Raw genomic sequence first — 16,793 nt, forward strand, 5'->3', positions numbered from 1 at the left:
ACCTTATCGAATGCCTTGCTGAAATCCATATACACCACATCAACCTGTTTACTCTCATCCACCTGTTTGGTCACTTTGTCAAAAGACTCAATAACATTCGTTAGGCACGACCTATCCTTCACAAAACCATGCTGACTGTCCCTGATCAGATTATTATTTTCTAGATGGTTATAAATTCTCTCTCTTATAACCTTTTCCAACACTTTACCAACAACTGAAGTGAGCCTCACTGGTCTACTACCCTTTTTTAATAAGGGAACCACATTTGCCATCCTCCAGTCCTCAGGCACTATCCCTGTAGACAATGATGATTTGAAGATCAATGCCAAAGGCTCGGCAATCTCTTCCCTTGCTTCCCAGAGGATCCTAGGATAGATCCCATCCGGCCCAGGGGACTTGTCTATTTTCACACTCTGCAGTATTTCTAAAATGTCTTCCTTGTGAACCTCAATCTCTTCTAGTCTAGATGCAAGTATCTCTGTACCTTCCTCGCCAACTTATTCATTTTCTATAGTGAACACTGTCAAAAATATTTATTTAGTGCTTCCCCTATCTCCTCTGACTCCACACACAACTTCCCACTGTTATCCTTGATTGGCCCTAATTTAACTCTCGTCATTCTTTTATTCCTGACATACCTGTGGAAAGTCTTAGGGTTAACCCTGATCCTATCTGCCAACAAATTCTCATGTCTCCTCCTGGCTCTTCTGAGCTCTCTTTTTAGGTCTTTCCTGACTTCCTTGTAACCCTCAAGTGCCCTAACTGAGTTTTCACATTTTGTCCTAACATAAGCCTTCTTCTTCTTCTTGACCAGGGATTCCACTTCCTTAGTAAACCACGGCTCATGTGTTCTAAATCTTCCTCCCTGCCTGACAGGTACATACTTATCCAGGTCACAGAGGAGCTTTTCCTTGAATAAGCTCCACATTTTTAATGTGCTCATCCCCTGCAGTTTCTTTCCCCATTCAATGCTTCCTAAATCTTTCCTAACTGCATCGTAAATTCCCTTCCCCTAACTGTAACTCTTGCTCGGTGGAGAACACCTATCCCTTTCCGTCACTAAAGTAAACCTGACAGAATTGTGATCGCTGTCTCCAAAGTACTCACCTACTTCCAAATATAACACCTGGCCAGGCTCGTTACCCAGTACTAAATCTAAAGTGACTTCGCCCCTTGTAGGCCTGTCTACGTACTGTGTCAGGAAGCCCTCCTGCACACATTGGACAAAAACTGACCCATCTATAGTAGTCATACTGTAGTGATCCCAGTCAATATTTGGATAGTTAGGGTGGATTGGCCATGCTAAATTGCCCATAGTGTTCAAGGATGTGTTGGTTAGGGTGGATTGGCCGTGCTAAATTGCCCATAGTGTTCAAGGATGTGTAGGTTAGGGTGGATTGGCCATGCTAAATTTCCCATCGTGTTCAAGGATGTGTAGGTTAGGATGGATTGGTGGTGCTAAATTGCCCTTAGTGTTCAGGGGTGTATAGGTTAGGGTGTGTTGGTGATGCTAAATTGCCCCATAGTGTTCAAGGATGTGTAGGTTAGGTGCATTAAATGTAGAGTAATAGGGTAGGGGGAAATGGGTAACTCTTCAGAGAGTTGGTGCGGCATTGTTGGGCTGAATGGCCTGTTTCCATACTGTAGGGATTCTATGAGTGCAATAGATTGAATAGATTCTTGATTAATTATTTCTTCTCTGTTTTGTGTTTTTTCTTCCTGGGACTCTGCCCGTTACCCGGACACAAGATGGTGCACTGTATGCTGTAAGGTAACTGACCCTCTAGGATTGGCATTAAAACATCAAAAGGCATTGAGTAGTTTGCCCAGCAAAAGGCTTCTTCTGATAGGTGGAAATTGCAGGTCATGTGACCTGCACCCAGCCTTGGTACCCACTGAAGCCGCTTCTGAGTTAGAGACGTGTCACGTTCTTCCCAAGCAGTTTGGCTTATCTCGCTCTGAACTATTCCCACTCCTTTCCTGCTCACACAGGATCTCGAGAAGGTTAGCTGAAGAAAAATATTGGTTGCACAGTCAAATAAGACCATAAGACCATAAGACACAGGAGTGGAAGTAAGGCCATTCGGCCCATCGAGTCCACTCCGCCATTCAATCACGGCTGATGGGCATTTCAACTCCACTTACCCGCATTCTCCCCGTAGCCCTTAATTCCTCGAGACATCAAGAATCCATCAATCTCTGCCTTGAAGACATTTAGCGTCCAGGCCTCCACTGCACTCTGTGGCAATGAATTCCACAGGCCCACCACCCTCTGGCTGACGAAATGTCTCTGCATTTCTGTTCTGAATTGACCCCGTCTAATTTTAAGGCTGTGTCCACGGGTCCTTGTCTCCTCGCCTAACAGAAAAAATTTCCTAGCCTCCACTCTTTTCAAGCCAGGTATTATCTTGTAAGTTTCTATTAAGTCTCCCCTTAATCTTCTAAACTCCAATGAATACAATCCCAGGATCCTCAGCCTTTCCTCGTATGTTAGACCAACCATTCCAGGGATCATCCATGTGAATCTCCGCTGGACACGTTCCAGTGCCAGTATGTGCCAGTATGTGACTTTTTTATTCACACGTGGGACATGGGTGTTGCTGGCTGGCCCAGCATTTATTGCCCATCCCTGAAATGGTACAAAAGCCTGATCTAAAGATAATGATAATGCCAATGGGCTTAACAATCAAATGGTTTGGGAGGGGTGTAGGTTCACATTCCACCATCAGGAGACATTTAAATGTAATAAAATATGGAAACAAAAGCTAAATGGAGCATCGAGAAAGTATCATTCATTATTATTTTCTTAAAAATCTATCTGGTTCTACTCTAAGGAAGGAAATCTGCTGTTTTCACCTGGTCCGGCTTACTCTAAACCCTATGCAAAGTGGTTGACTCATAGTTGCTGGTTAAAATGTCTCCACAATCCTCTCAGTTCAAGGGTGAGTGGGGATCAGTGATAAATGCTTGTCTTGTCAATGACACTGTTGTCCCATGAACAAATAAAAAATAACAATTAAAATGTGTTCAAAAAGGCAGGCTGGTGACGAGAGATTTGGAAAGGTGGATCTGAAAAACCACAGCCAATGAGAGTCAAAGAGAGGAAACCTGAATGGACACAGAGGGCAGTACAGCTGTCGAAAGATTCAAGAACTTGAGTCGCTTACAGAGAGAGGGATCAGGTCCTTGGAGGGATTTAAACTGGAGCAGGAGGAGGATCAAGAGCCACTCTAAGACCAGCAGGTACAAGGCTGATGGGTGATCTAGCCCTGGTATGGAACAGGAATGAGGGGTCGTGTTTCAGCTGGACTGACAGTGGAGAACAGGAAGGGAACAGGAGAACATCAAAGCGATGGTGCCTGGAGGTAGCGGAGGCCTAACAAAGGGCCATGGAGGGGGCTCCATTTGGAAGACAATTGCCAAGAAAACTCTCGAGAAGCACTCTGGCCAAATATTCCCAGCTCAGCCAACTCTCACATGATATCAAACTGGTCACAAAATGTTGCGCTTTGTAGGATTTTGCTGTGTGCAGATTGCCTGCTGGGTAGGACCACAGGGTGCCAGTGACTAGGTATTGAACAAGAGGTGTTTGTTAGTCTTGAAGAACATCAGGCTGTAAAAGGTGCTATGCAAAGGCACATCCATTCATTAATCAGAAAGTGTAAATAGAATCCTTATAGTGTAGAAACAGACCCTTTGGCCCAACAAGTCCACACCAACCCTCCAAAGTGTAACCCACCCAGACCCATTCCCCTACCCTATATTTACCCGTGCCGAACCTATCCATCCCTGAACACTATGGGCAATTTAGCACGGCCAATTCACCCTAACCTGCACATCTTTGGATTGTGGGAGGAAACCCATGCAGACACGGGGAGAATGTGCAAACTCCACACAGACAGTCACCTGAGGTTTGAATTGAACTCAGGTCCCAAACACGAAACACTGTCTGTGTAAAAAAATTGCCCCTCATTTTTTTTTAAATTCTCTCTCCTTTCACCTTAAACATATACACCTAGTCCTGAAATGCCCCATCTTCGGACAAAAACTCAAAAGGTCTGAGCAATGAAGGCAAGTGTGCTAAACACCTTCTTAACCACCCTGTCTCCATGTGACACAAACTTCAAAAAGACCTGAACTCCTCAGTCTCTTTAAAAGAAAAAAGTGGGTGGCATGGTGGCACAGTGGTTAGCACTGTTGCCTCACAGCGCCAGAGACCTGGGTTCAATTCCTGCCTCAGGCGACTGACTGTGTGGAGTTTGCACATTCTGCCCGTGTCTGCGTGGGTTTCCTCCGGGTGCTCCGGTTTCCTCCCACAGCCCAAAAATGTGCAGGTTAGGTGAATTGGCATGCTAAATTGCCCGTAGTGTTAGGTGTAGGGGAATGGGTCTGGGTGGGTGTGCTTCGGCGGGTCAGTGTGGACTTGTTGGGCCGAAGGGCCTGTTTCCACACTGTAAGTAATCTAATCTGAAAGATAACTACCATTAACTCCATCTATACCCCTCATTATTTTATAAACTCCTATCAGTTCACCTCTCAACCTCCTACGCTCCAGTGAAAATGTCCCAGTCTTTATTTTTTTAACTCAGACCTTCTGAACCAAGCAATATCCTGGTAAATCTCTTCTGAACCTTCTCTAGCCTAATAATTTCCTTCCTATAACTGGAAAGACATCTAGCCTGCATGTGACTCCAGACCCACAGCAATGCGGCTGACACTTAATTGCCCTGTGGGCAATTAGGGATGGACAATAAACGCTGGCCTGGCCAGTGATGCCCTCATTAAACAAGAAAAGGATAGTTTGATGGGATGAGATGAACAGGAGGTGGGAGGCAATTAATGTGAAGGGCAAACAGGGTCCTTGCATCCCAACGTGCTGATGTTGCTCCTTTAACAAGGTCATGTTACCCTTGCTTTTTATCAAAAGGGGTTGTAAAAGGCAGAGGTTCTGATTTGTCTGGGTTTGGGCCACTTTGCTAATGGCGAACAGATATTGTCCAAAGCAGTAATCAGGGAAAAAGGGCTTTTAGGTTTTTCTAAAACAATTGTACAAAGAAAGGGGAGTGGCCAGTTCTCCCACTTGAGGGAATTTATTCGAGAGTATGGTGCTAGAAAAGTACAGCAGGTCAGGCAGCATCCGAGGAGCAGGGAAATCAATGTTTTGGGCATAAGATCTTCATCAGGAATGCGGTTTGTGGGCCGGGGGAGCTGAGACATAAATGGGATGGGGGTGGGGCTGGGGTGAAGGTAGCTGGGAATTACATACCCATCACACTCTCAGTTACCTTGCCCCCAACCCCACAGCCTCCCATTTATCTCTCAGCCCACCCCCGGCCCACAAACCTTAGTCCTGATGAAGGGCTTATGACCGAAGCATAGATTCTCCTGCTCCTCGGATGCTGCCTGACCTGCTGTGTTTTTCCAGCATCACACTCTCGACTCTGATCTCCAGAGTGCAGTCCTCACTTTCTCCCAGGCAATTTACTCGTTTGGTTTAGTTTGAGCTGGGGATCCCGAGAAGCTGCTGGGAAAAGAAGAGCTTCCATGTTTCAGCCAATGATCCCTGGCTGATCCTCTCTGCAATGTCTCTCTCCTGGTCAGAACCTGGGTTTGAATCTACCTTTTGGCCAAGGGCTGTATTAATGGGATGCTGCAGGAAGTTGGAACAGCTTCGTGTCGTGAGGGGGAGTATTGCATCAGTTGGGTTTTCAAATAGTTGTTATTCTATATTCTGTTCTCTTTTGTTTGTGTTTCATTCGGTGGTGTGTAAATAAATTCTGATTTGTTTAAAACTGAGTGGTTGGACCAGCTGCATCCCTTCTGGAATATCCACTTTACTCCCACTTAAAACAACGAGAAAAGTGAGGGTCTGGGCTACCTTCTTGAAATATTTTGAGGGGGTCTGGTCTGGTCCATGGCAGGTATGCAATGATAAACCAGTGTGATAGGCAATTCATATTTGTCACATCCATTGATATATCTGAGTGAGTGGTACTCACAGAGCAGTTACACCCCAGTGCAATGAGCTGAAATGTGCCACCTCTTTGTAGCAGGACAGGCCAATTATTGACAGCATGGGAGCCAGCACCATGGGACCACAACGTCGGAACACCAGGCCCTGCAGTCCCGAAAATCCCAGGAACGCTTGTAGAATTCCCGAAACAACGATGGCGCCACGTACCTGGAAGCATGCGAAACAGGAGAAGTTGTTAGCTCCCCCCTCTCTCACCTAGTCTCTTCCCACCAGACAGGGAAGGGTGTAATCGTGTGGGATTGTCACTACCCACCCAGAGGCACAGGTAATGTTCTGGGGACCTGGGTTCGAATCCCACAATGGTGGGACTTGAACTCAATTTTTAAAATGTTTTTAAAGAAATTTCGATATTGGAGTCTAATGATGGAACAATTGTCAACCGTTGGGGGAAACTCTATCTCCTTCACAAATGTTATTAGTCATAGATTCCCTACAGTGTGGAAGCAGGCCATTCAGCCCATAGCACTCCAAAGATTGTCCCACCCAGACCCACCTCCCTACCCTATCCCTGCAACTAGTGGCCTGCTAGCAGTAGTCAGGATGTGCGGCAGAAAGTAAGTCAGGAGATAGGAAAGGAATGTAAGCAAGGCATTCTTACAATAAACATGGGGGACTTCAACGTGCAGGTAAACTGGGAAAATCAGGTTGGTAGCGGATCCCAAGAAAAGGTATTTGTGGAATGTCTACAGGATGGTTTGTTGGAATGGCTTGTGGTAGAGTCCAGTAGGAAACTGGCAATTCTGGATTTGGGAGCTTGATTAGGGAGCTGAAGGTGAAGGAACCCCTAGGGGGCATTGACCATAATATGATTGAATACACCCTGCAGTTTGAGAGGGAGAAGATTGAATCAGATGTAACGGTATTACAATTGAGTAGAGGTAACAACAAAGTTATAAGGGAGGAGCTGGCCAGAGTTGATTGGAAGGGGAGCCTAGCAGGGAAGATGGTGGAGCAGTAATGGCAGGAATTTCTGAGGGTAACCCGGAAAGCACTGCAGAACTTCATCCCAAGGAAGAAGAAACATACTAAGGGGAGGACGAGGGAACCGTGGCTGGTAAGGGACGCCAGGGACAGCAGAAAGCAAAATGAAAGCATACAATGTGGTGAAGATTAGTGTGAAGCCAGAGGATTGGGAAGTCTTTAAAAACCAGCAGAGGGTGTAAAAGCAATAAGAGGGGGAGAAGATGAAATATGAAGTAAACTAGCTAGTAATAGAAGAGAAGATTGCCAGAGACTTTTTTTAGATATATAAAAGGTAAGAAAGAGGAAACAGTGGACAATGGACCAGTGGAAACTAAGTCTGGAGAAATAGTAATGGGGAATAAGGAAATAAGGCAGGTACTGAATAGATTCTTTGCATCAACTTTCACAGTGGAAGGTAGCAAACCAGAACTTCAACAGAATTGGGGGCAGAGGTGAGTGTAGGGGCTACCACAAGGAGAAGGTACTGGTAAAGCTGAATGGCCTGAAGTTAGATAAATGACTCAGACCGGATGGACCACACCCCAGGGTTCAGAAAGAGATAGCTGAGGAGATTGTGGAGGTGTTAGTGGTGATCTTTCAGGAACCATCGGAGTCAGGGAGAATCCCAGAGGACTGGAAACTAGCTGATGTAACATCCCTGTTTCAGAAGGGAAGAAGGCAGAAGAAAGGAAACTAGTGGCCAGTTAGAGTGACCTCAGTCATTGTAAGATTTTAGAGTCCATTATTAAGGAGGAGATTGCGGAGTACTTGGAAGTGCTTTGTAATATAGGGCTCAGTCAACATGGCTTTGTCAAGGGGAGGTCACACCTGACATATCTGTTAGAATCCTTTGAGCAAGTTAGACAAAGGAGAGCCAGTGGACGTGATCTATTTGGATTTCCAGAAGGCCTTTGACAAGATGCCGCATATGAAACTGCTAAATACGATGAGCCCATGGTGTTATAGGCAAGGTCTGGCATGAACAGAGGATTAGCTGACTGGCAGAAGGCAAACAGTGGGGATAAAGGGGTCTTTTTCTGGATGGCAGCCATTCACTGGTGGAGCTCTACAGGGGTCAGTGTTGGGACCACAACTATTCATGTGATACATTAATGATCTGGACAAAGGAACTGAGGATATTGTTGCTAAGTTTGTTAAGATGACACAAAGATAGGTGGAGGGACAGGTAGTATTGAGCAAGCAGGAAGGCTGCAAAAGACTCGGGCAAGCTAGGAGAGTGGACAAAGAAGTGGCAGATGGAATATAATGTGGGAAAGTGTGAGGTTATGTCCTTTGATAGGAAGAATAGAGGCATTGACTATTTTCTAAACAGGGAGAGTCTTCAGAAATCTGAGTACAAAGGGACTCAGGAGTCACAGTTCAGGATCTAGTTCAGATTAACATGTAGGTTCAGGTGGCAGTTAGGAAGGCAAATGCAATGATAACATTCATTTCAAGAGGGATAGATCTTAATCAATTAGGGCAATGACTGAGGAGTGGCAGTTGGAGTTGAATTTGGATAAATGCAAGGTATTTTGCACTTTAGTAAAACAAACAAAAACAGCACCTATACAATTAATGGTTGGGCTCTGGGGAGTGTTGTCGAACACAGAGACCTAAGATTTCAGGTACATAATTCTTTGAAATTTGCATCACAGATAGGGTGGTTAAGAAGGTGTTTAGCTTGCTTGCCTTCATTGCTCAGACTATTGGGTACAGGAGTTGGGATATCATGTTGAGGTTGTAAAGGATGTTGGTGAGGCCTCTTCTGGAATATTGTGTGCAATTCCGGTCACCTTGTTCTAGGAAGGATATTATTAAATTGGAGAGGGTTCAGAAAAGATTTACCAGGATGTTACTGGGAATGGAAGGTTTGAGTTATAAAAATAGGCTGGAAAGGCTAGGACATTTTTCACTGGACCATAGGAAGTTGAGGGGTGACCTTATTGAGGTGTATGAAATCATGAAGTTAAAAATCACACAACACCAGGTTATAGCCCAACAGGTTTAATATAACCTGGTGTTGTGTGATTTTTAACTTTGTACACCCCAGTCCAACACCAGCATCTCCAAATCATGAAATCATGAAGGGCATGGATAAAGTAAATAGCAAAGGTCTTTTCCCCATGGTGTGGGGGTTCAAGGCTAGGGGGCATATTTTTAAGTGAGAGGAGAAAGCTTTAAAAAGAACACCAGGGGTAACTTTTGATTTGATTTGATTTGATTTATTATTGTCACATGTACCTCAGTACAGTGAAAAGTTGTGTTTTGTGTGCAGTACAGGCAGATCATGCCGTCCAACGATCATCAGATGATTGAGCAAAGTGAGGAATATAAAGTTACGGCTGCAGGGAAGGTGCGCAAACAACAAGATTGACATTAGATTTGAAATTTGAGAGGTTCATTCAGAAATCTAATACAAGCAGGGAATAAACTATTCTTAAACTTGAACTTGTTTACACAGAGACTGATTCAAATGTGGAATGAACTTCCAGAGGAAGTGGTGGATGTGGGTCCGGATACTACATTTAAAAGACATTTGGTTAAGTTCAGAATAGGAAAGGTTTGGAAGGATATGGGCCAAATGCAGACAGGTGGGACTAGACTAGTTTGGGATTATGGTCAGCATGGACTGGTTGGACTAAAGGGTCTGTTTCTGTCTGTGTGACTCTATAAAAGCAGAGGTGTACTGCTGAGGCTGCATAAGGGGCTGGTCAGACCACATTTGGAATTCTGTGAGCAATTTTGGACCTTGTACCTAAGGATGTACTGGCATTGGATGCATTCAAAACGAGATTTGCAAGAATGATCTGGGGGATGAAGGGCTTGTCACATGAGGAGCAGTCGAGAACTCTGGGTCTCTACACGATGGAGTTCAGAAGGATGGGGGGTTCCGCTTGAAACTTACAGAGGCCTGGATAGAGTGGATGTGGAGAAGATGTTTCCGCAAATAGGAGAGACCAGGACCTGAGGGCACAACCTCAGAGTGAAGGGGTAACCTTTAGAACTGAGATGAGGAGGAATTTCTTCAGCCAGAGGGTGGTGAATCTGTGGGAACTCATTGCCACAGAGGGCTGTGGAGGTCATGTCACTGAGTGTATGTAAGACGGAGATAGAAAGATTCTTGGTTAGTAAGTGGATCAAAAGTAATGGGGAGAAAGAGAAGAATGGAGTTAAGAAATATCAGCCATGATCAAATAGTGACTCAGACTTGATGGGCCAAGTGGCCTAATTCTGCTCCTGTATCTTATGGTCTTATAAGAGAATACAGGGTTGTGGGGACAAACGGGAAAGTGGAGATGAGACCATACCAGATCAACCATGACCTTACTGAACTGTGTAGGAGGTTCAAAGAGCCTAATGTTGAAAAGTGTGGCATTGGCAAAACACGCCAAGTCAGGCATCAAGAATACGTTTCAGGCCATTTCTTAGGCCTGAAACATCAATTCTCCTGCTCCTCGGATGCTGCCTGACCTGCTGTGCTTTTCCAGCACCACATTCTTGACTCTAATCTCCAGCATCTGCCGTCCTCCCGTTCTCCTCTTTAAAGGGCTAATGGCAGAGGGTCCTGATTCCACACCCTCTTTAGCCCTGGGACCAGCCTTCTGGATCTTCTCTGCACCCTCTCCAATCCCTTTACATCCTTTCAAAAGTGCCCAGGAGGAGGCACCATACTCCAAATAAAGTCAAACCAGTATTTCATTAAGATTACCCTCAGCCGAGGATCATTCAACCTTGATGGAGCATGCTCACTGGGCAGCTTCCACCTGGAGCATGCAAGTTGAAGGATAGGTGTGGTACCCCTTGAGTGACCCCAGACCTTACAATGTGCCAATTTTGAAAACATCTTACTTCACACAAGGTGGTTTTCCACTTGCTCAGAGTGAGGTCTGTCTCTGGGCACTGAGCTCCTTCACAGAGTAAGGCCACATCCGAACCTGTATTGGTCAAACGACAGAAAGATGGAAGGAGTTTTATATTTCTCTAACACCATTCTCCTTCTCAAGATGGCCAAATCCAGCCAGCAGAGGGCATGTGAATTGTCATCACTGTTGTAGCACTGCAAGCAATTTCTAAGGTAAATGGTTATGCATTTATAAGGTAATGGTTCACAAGCAGTTAATGTGTGTTTCACCTACTACTGAGTTCCACCCACCCTGACCATGTCACACAGCCTTTGAGGGCCACATGAATATGCAAAGGGAACAGATGTGTTCTGTATATAATGTTAGAGTCCTTAGTAGTTATGCTACACTGATAACGAAGACTGTACCTTTTGCTATCAGACAGTAAATTACCTTCTTACCTTGGACAAGTGCCTCTTCTGTTTCAAAGTCTGTTCTCTACTATTGAGAATTGGGCAGGGCTGAGACTCAGCATAGACAAACTAAGATTGATGGTGAAACTTGAAAGTGATTGATGAGTTGCCAATGAAGCAGGCTGCTTTGTTTGGATGGTGCCAAACTGCTTGAGTGTTGTTGGGGCTGCACCCATCCAGGCAAGTGGGGAATATTCCTGACTTGTGGTTTTTAGATGGTCAACTGGCTTTGGGGAGCCAGGAGGTGAGTTACTTCTGACCTGCTGTTGTAGCCACAGTATTTATATGGCTAGGCCAGTTCAGTTTCTGATCAATGGTAACCCTCATAATGTTGATAGTGGAGGATTCAGTGAGGGCAACATCATTGAATGTCAGGAGGAGACGGTTAGGTTCCCTCTTCCTGGAGATGGGTCAATGTCTGATACTGTGGGAGGCAAATGTTACTTGCCAATTTAGCAGCCCAGTGAACATCCCCACTTCTGACCTGATGGAAGGAAGGTCATCGATGAAGCAGCTGAAGATGATCAGGCCTAGGACACTACCTTGAGGAACTCCTGCAGAGATGTGCTGGAGCTGTGATGACTGACCTCCGACCTCCATAACCATGTGTTCTGAAGAGCAACCTCCTAACCTAGTGTCAATTCTGAGTGATAGCTCACACATTGAAGGGGGGGGGGGGGGGGGCAAGACGGAATTAAGGAACTTTTTCAGAACAGTTAGTTTTACCCTTTTTACTCCTTAAGATACTGAAATTTGCTTCTGTTCTTCATCTTCGTGGTTTATTTTGAGTGTAACCTGTGGCAGGAATTGCCTAGGAGTTTAATTTAGTCTTGTCTGCATTTCCAGTAGGGCGATGATGCTGAGGGATAGAATCGCTGCTTATCAACCGCACTCCCCTCTGCTCTGTGCCTCACCCATGTATTCCTCTCCTGGAGCCTAGTGTCCTTGACCCAAGGTGTTTCCCTGACCCAACTGAGATTACCCATGAAGCGGAGACCAGGGATGGGAGGTGGCTCCTTTCTGGTGTGTGAGGTTCAGTTCCTGATGCAGTGAACGACCAACAAGAGGAGCTCTGACTCCGGCTAGTGTTCAGGCTCCTGCCCCTTTGGCCTTGATCCAAGCTGACTGGAACCAAGACAGGGAGACAAATGGGGCCCGCGTGATACAACAGGCACCAAATGGAAGACAGAGGGAGCAGGGAGGACAGAGATTAATGTGAGAAAACTGTGCAAAAAGCAGTTCAGCCGCATTTTAATTAAGAGTAAACTAGCCTGTCAAGAACAGGGCAGACTGCTGAACGATCCTGAAGACCTAAACCTTGCACGAACCCCTTTCAGAGACAAAGCAGAGAACTTTAAGAAATTGCCTGACAACTTTTCCATTTCCAGAATGACACTTTCTTCAGTTAGTCAGACGATATTTTAGTGATCTGACGGTCCCTGTGCTGGTAGAATGAATGAGCTGCTTTTAGAATGTACCAGAACTCGGAGTCAGTGAATGATATCTCAAGCTGATACATATTCTGAATACAACTGACTCTACCCAAGTCCCTTGGGTCTCATATTGTGCACAAACGTATTTTATATTCGCTCATGGATTATGCCCATCTCCAGTTGCCCCTTGAGAAGATTGGGATGAGCTGCCTTCATGAACTAGTGCAGTCCATGTGCTGTAGGTTGCTCTTAGGGAGGATGTTCCAGGGTTTTGACTCAGTGACACTGATGGAACGGCAATATATTTCCAAGTTGGGATGATGAGTGGCTGGGAGGGGAAGTTACAGGGGCTGGTGTTCCTAGGTATCCGCTGCCCATGTCCTTCTTGATGAAAGTGGTCATGGGTTTGGAAGGTGCTGTCTATTTGGATCTTTGGCAAGTTTCTGTAGTGTATCTTGTAGTTAGTACACACTGCCGCTACTGTGCGTTGGTGGTAGAGAGAGTGGATGTTTGTGGATGTGCTACCAATCTACTGGGCTGCTTTGTTCTGGATGGTGTCAAGCTTCTTGAGTGTTGTGCCTATTCCCTGATGCCCCAGAGAAGGGTGGGGTGAGCTGCCTTCTTGTACTGCTGTAGTCTTTAGGCTGTAGGTATCTTTGCTGTTAGGAAGCAAGGTACAGAATTTTGACCTGACAGATACACACTGATCTACAATTGGCAAATGGGAGATTAGAGAGAGTTCCTGAAAGTCAGGGTTCCCCTTTTGATTAGGTTTTGTGGGGATCTTTGTTAGAAGGTTGAAAAAGTGAGACTTTGCTGTAATATTCTCTCTCTTTCTGTCATGTCTATGTTCTATGGTGTTTCAACATGTAGGAAAGTCATAGACAGCAAGTAACATAGAACATAGAATATTACAGTGCAGTACAGGCCCTTTGGCCCTCGATGTGGTGCCGACCTGTGGAAGCAATCTGAAGCCTGTCTAACCTACACTATTCCAATTTCATCCGTATGTTTATCCAATGACCATTTAAATGCCCTTAAAGTTGGCAAGTCTACTATTATTGCAGGCAGTGCCTTCCACGCCCCTACTACTCTCTGAAAAACGAAACTACCTCTGACATCTGTCCTATATGTATCACCCCTCAATTTAAAGTGATGTCCCCTCATGCTAGCCATCACCACTTGAGGAAAAAGGCACTCTTTGTCCACCCTATCTAATCTTCTGATTACCTTATATGTAGCAATTAAGTGAGTGGGACAGTGGCTCAGTGGTTAGCACTGCTGCCTCACAACCCCAGGGTCTCAGGTTTGATTCCAGCCTCTGATGACTGTTTGTGTGGAGTTTGCACATTCTCCCTATGTCTGTGTGGGTTTCCTTCTGGTGTCTTCCCACAATCCAAGGATGTACAGGTTAGGTGAATTGACCATTTAAATTTCCATAGTGTTAGGTGCATTAGTCAGAGAGAAATGGGTCTGGGTGAGTTACTCTTCGGAGGGTCAGTGTGGCCTGGTTGGGTCTGTTTCCACACTGTAGGGAATCTAATCTAAGTCTTCTCTTTAATGAAATCAGCCTTTCCTCGTAAGATCTTCCCTCCATGCCAGGCAATATCCTGATAAATCTCCTCTGCACCCTTTCCAAAGCTTCCACATCCTTCCTATAATGCGGTGACCAGAATTGTACGTAATACTCCAAGTGTGGCCGCATCAGAGTTTTGAACAGCTGCAGCATGACCTCATGGCTCTGAAACATAATCCTTCTATCAATAAAAGCTACCACACCATATGGCATCTTAACAACTTTAATAAAAATAATGACTGCAGATGCTGGAAACCAGATTCTGGATCAGTGGTGCTGGAAGAGCACAGCAGTTAAGGCAGCATCCAACGAGCAGCGAAATCGACGTTTCGGGCAAAAGCCCTTCAGGCTTCTGCCCGAAACGTGGATTTCGCTGCTCGTTGGATGCTGCCTGAACTGCTATGCTCTTCCAGCACCACTGATCCAGAATCTTAACAACCTTATCAACCTGGGTGGCAACTTTCAGGGATCTATGTAAATGGACACTGAGATGTCTCTGCTCATCTACATGACCACGAATCTTATCATTAGCCCAATTCTCTTTATTCTTGTTGTACCTTCCAAAGTGAATCATCTCACACTTTTCCACATGAAACTTCATTTGCCACCTCAGCCCAGCTCTGCAGCTTATCTATGTCCCTCTGTAACCTACAACATCCTTCAGCACTATCAACAAATCCACTGACCTTAGTGTCATCCGCAAATTTACTAATACATCCTACTACACCCACAACCAGCTCATTTATAAAAATGACAAACAGCAGTGACCCCAAAACAGATCCTTGTGGTATACCACTGGTAACTGAACTTCAGGATGACCATTTCCCATCAATCACCGCCTTCTGCTTTCTTTCAACTAGCCAATTTCTGATCAAACTGCACCCTCAATCCCATGCCTCTGTATTTTGTGCAATAGCCTACCAAGGGGAACCTTATCAGATGCCTTATTGAAATCCATATACACCACATCAATCACTTTACTCCTAACCACCTGTCTGGTCACTATCTCAAAACACTCAATAAGGTTTGTGAGGCATGACCTACCCTTCATAAAACTGTGTTGACTATCCCTAATCAACTTATTCTTCTCTAGATGATTATAACTCCTGTTTCTTATAAGCTTTACCAACACTTTACTCACAACCAAAGCAAGGCTCACTAATCTAAAATTACCAGGGTTGTCTCTACTCCCCTTCTTGAATAAGGAGACAACATTTGCCATCCTTCACTCTTCTGGCACTATTCCTGTAGTAAATGATGAATAAAGATCACAGTTTCCTCCCTGGCTTCCCAGAGAATCCTCAGATAAATCCTATCCTTGTGAAACTCAATCCCATCTAGTCTAGTAGCCTGCATCTCAGTATTCTCTCTGACAACATTGTCTTTTTCCACTGTGAATATTGACAAAAGATATTCATTTAGCACATCCCTTATCTCCTCGGACTCCACACACAACTTCCCATTGCTATCCTTGATTGGCCCTAAAACCTATCGTCCCAACACTGGAACTGAAAGGGTTCAATAAAGAGGCATGTTGCCTCGGCTAGGCTGAAATTCCCTTGAGGCCAGAGGCCAAGGAGTGTTTGAAATGCAGGTGTTAAAGGTAATGATAGGAGTTGGGAGAATTGAGACCAAATAGATTTTGAGTAGAGGTAAATTGACAGAGAGAAACACGTCTCTCTGGTGAGGGAGTCCAGAACATGGAGGCGGAGAGCTTTCAGGAGTGATGTCTGGAAGCAGTTTTTCACACAAAGTGTGTGGAGATTTGGAAATCTCTCACCCTAAACACTATTGAGGCTGGGAAAGAGATCAATTGAAATTTTTGAGATTAGTGGATTTTTTATATTGGCATGTGTATCTGTACTAAGGCAAGTACATGGGGTTAAGATACCATCAGTGCTGCCTCACAGCGTCAGGGACCCAGGTTCAATTCCATCCTCAGGTAACTGCCTGTGTGGAGTTAGCACATTCTCACTGAATCTGTGCGGGTTTTCTCTGGGTGCTCCGGTTTCCTTCCATCGTTCAAAGATGTGCAGGTTTGGGTGGATTGGCCATGATAAATGGCTCATAGTGTGCAGGAATATGTAGGCTAAGGGGAATTACCCATGGGGAAATGCAGGGTTATAGGTTAGGGGTTAGGTCTTGGAAAGATTCTTTTCAGATAGTCAGTGTGGACTCCATGGGCTGAGTGTTCTGTTTCCACACTGTAGCAGTTCTATGAATCCAGCTGAAAGGTAAAACAGAACTGATGGGCTGAATCCTTATCCTCACACATGGAATGCTATTTTCATCTTCTCTTTGATGCAAAAGTACCAATGATTAGTTAAACAATAAGTTGATTGGTTAAATAATAAATTGGGTTCTTTATTTGAAGATTAAATTATGACCAAATGAACTGAAGTCTAAGTATAATAATCAAATTGGAATGTTGGATCAGCCATAATCCTATTGAATGGCAGAACAGGCTCA

General features: G+C 44.9%; 1 protein-coding gene across 1 annotated transcript in view; it reads right to left on the reverse strand.

Moving 5' to 3' along the window:
- The window catches only part of slc23a3 (solute carrier family 23 member 3), a 73,102-nt gene that overhangs the window by 36,970 nt on the left and 19,339 nt on the right, over positions 1-16,793 (reverse strand). Inside the window, exons 4-5 of the mRNA XM_060827729.1 lie at positions 12,298-12,440; positions 6,000-6,181 (exon numbers count right to left, since the gene is read on the reverse strand). Coding sequence (XP_060683712.1) covers positions 6,000-6,181; positions 12,298-12,440 — 325 coding nt within the window. The remainder of the gene's footprint in view (positions 1-5,999; positions 6,182-12,297; positions 12,441-16,793) is intronic.

The sequence above is a fragment of the Hemiscyllium ocellatum genome, chromosome 7 (genome assembly GCF_020745735.1).
Source record: "Hemiscyllium ocellatum isolate sHemOce1 chromosome 7, sHemOce1.pat.X.cur, whole genome shotgun sequence".
Taxonomy (NCBI): Eukaryota; Metazoa; Chordata; class Chondrichthyes; order Orectolobiformes; family Hemiscylliidae; genus Hemiscyllium; species Hemiscyllium ocellatum.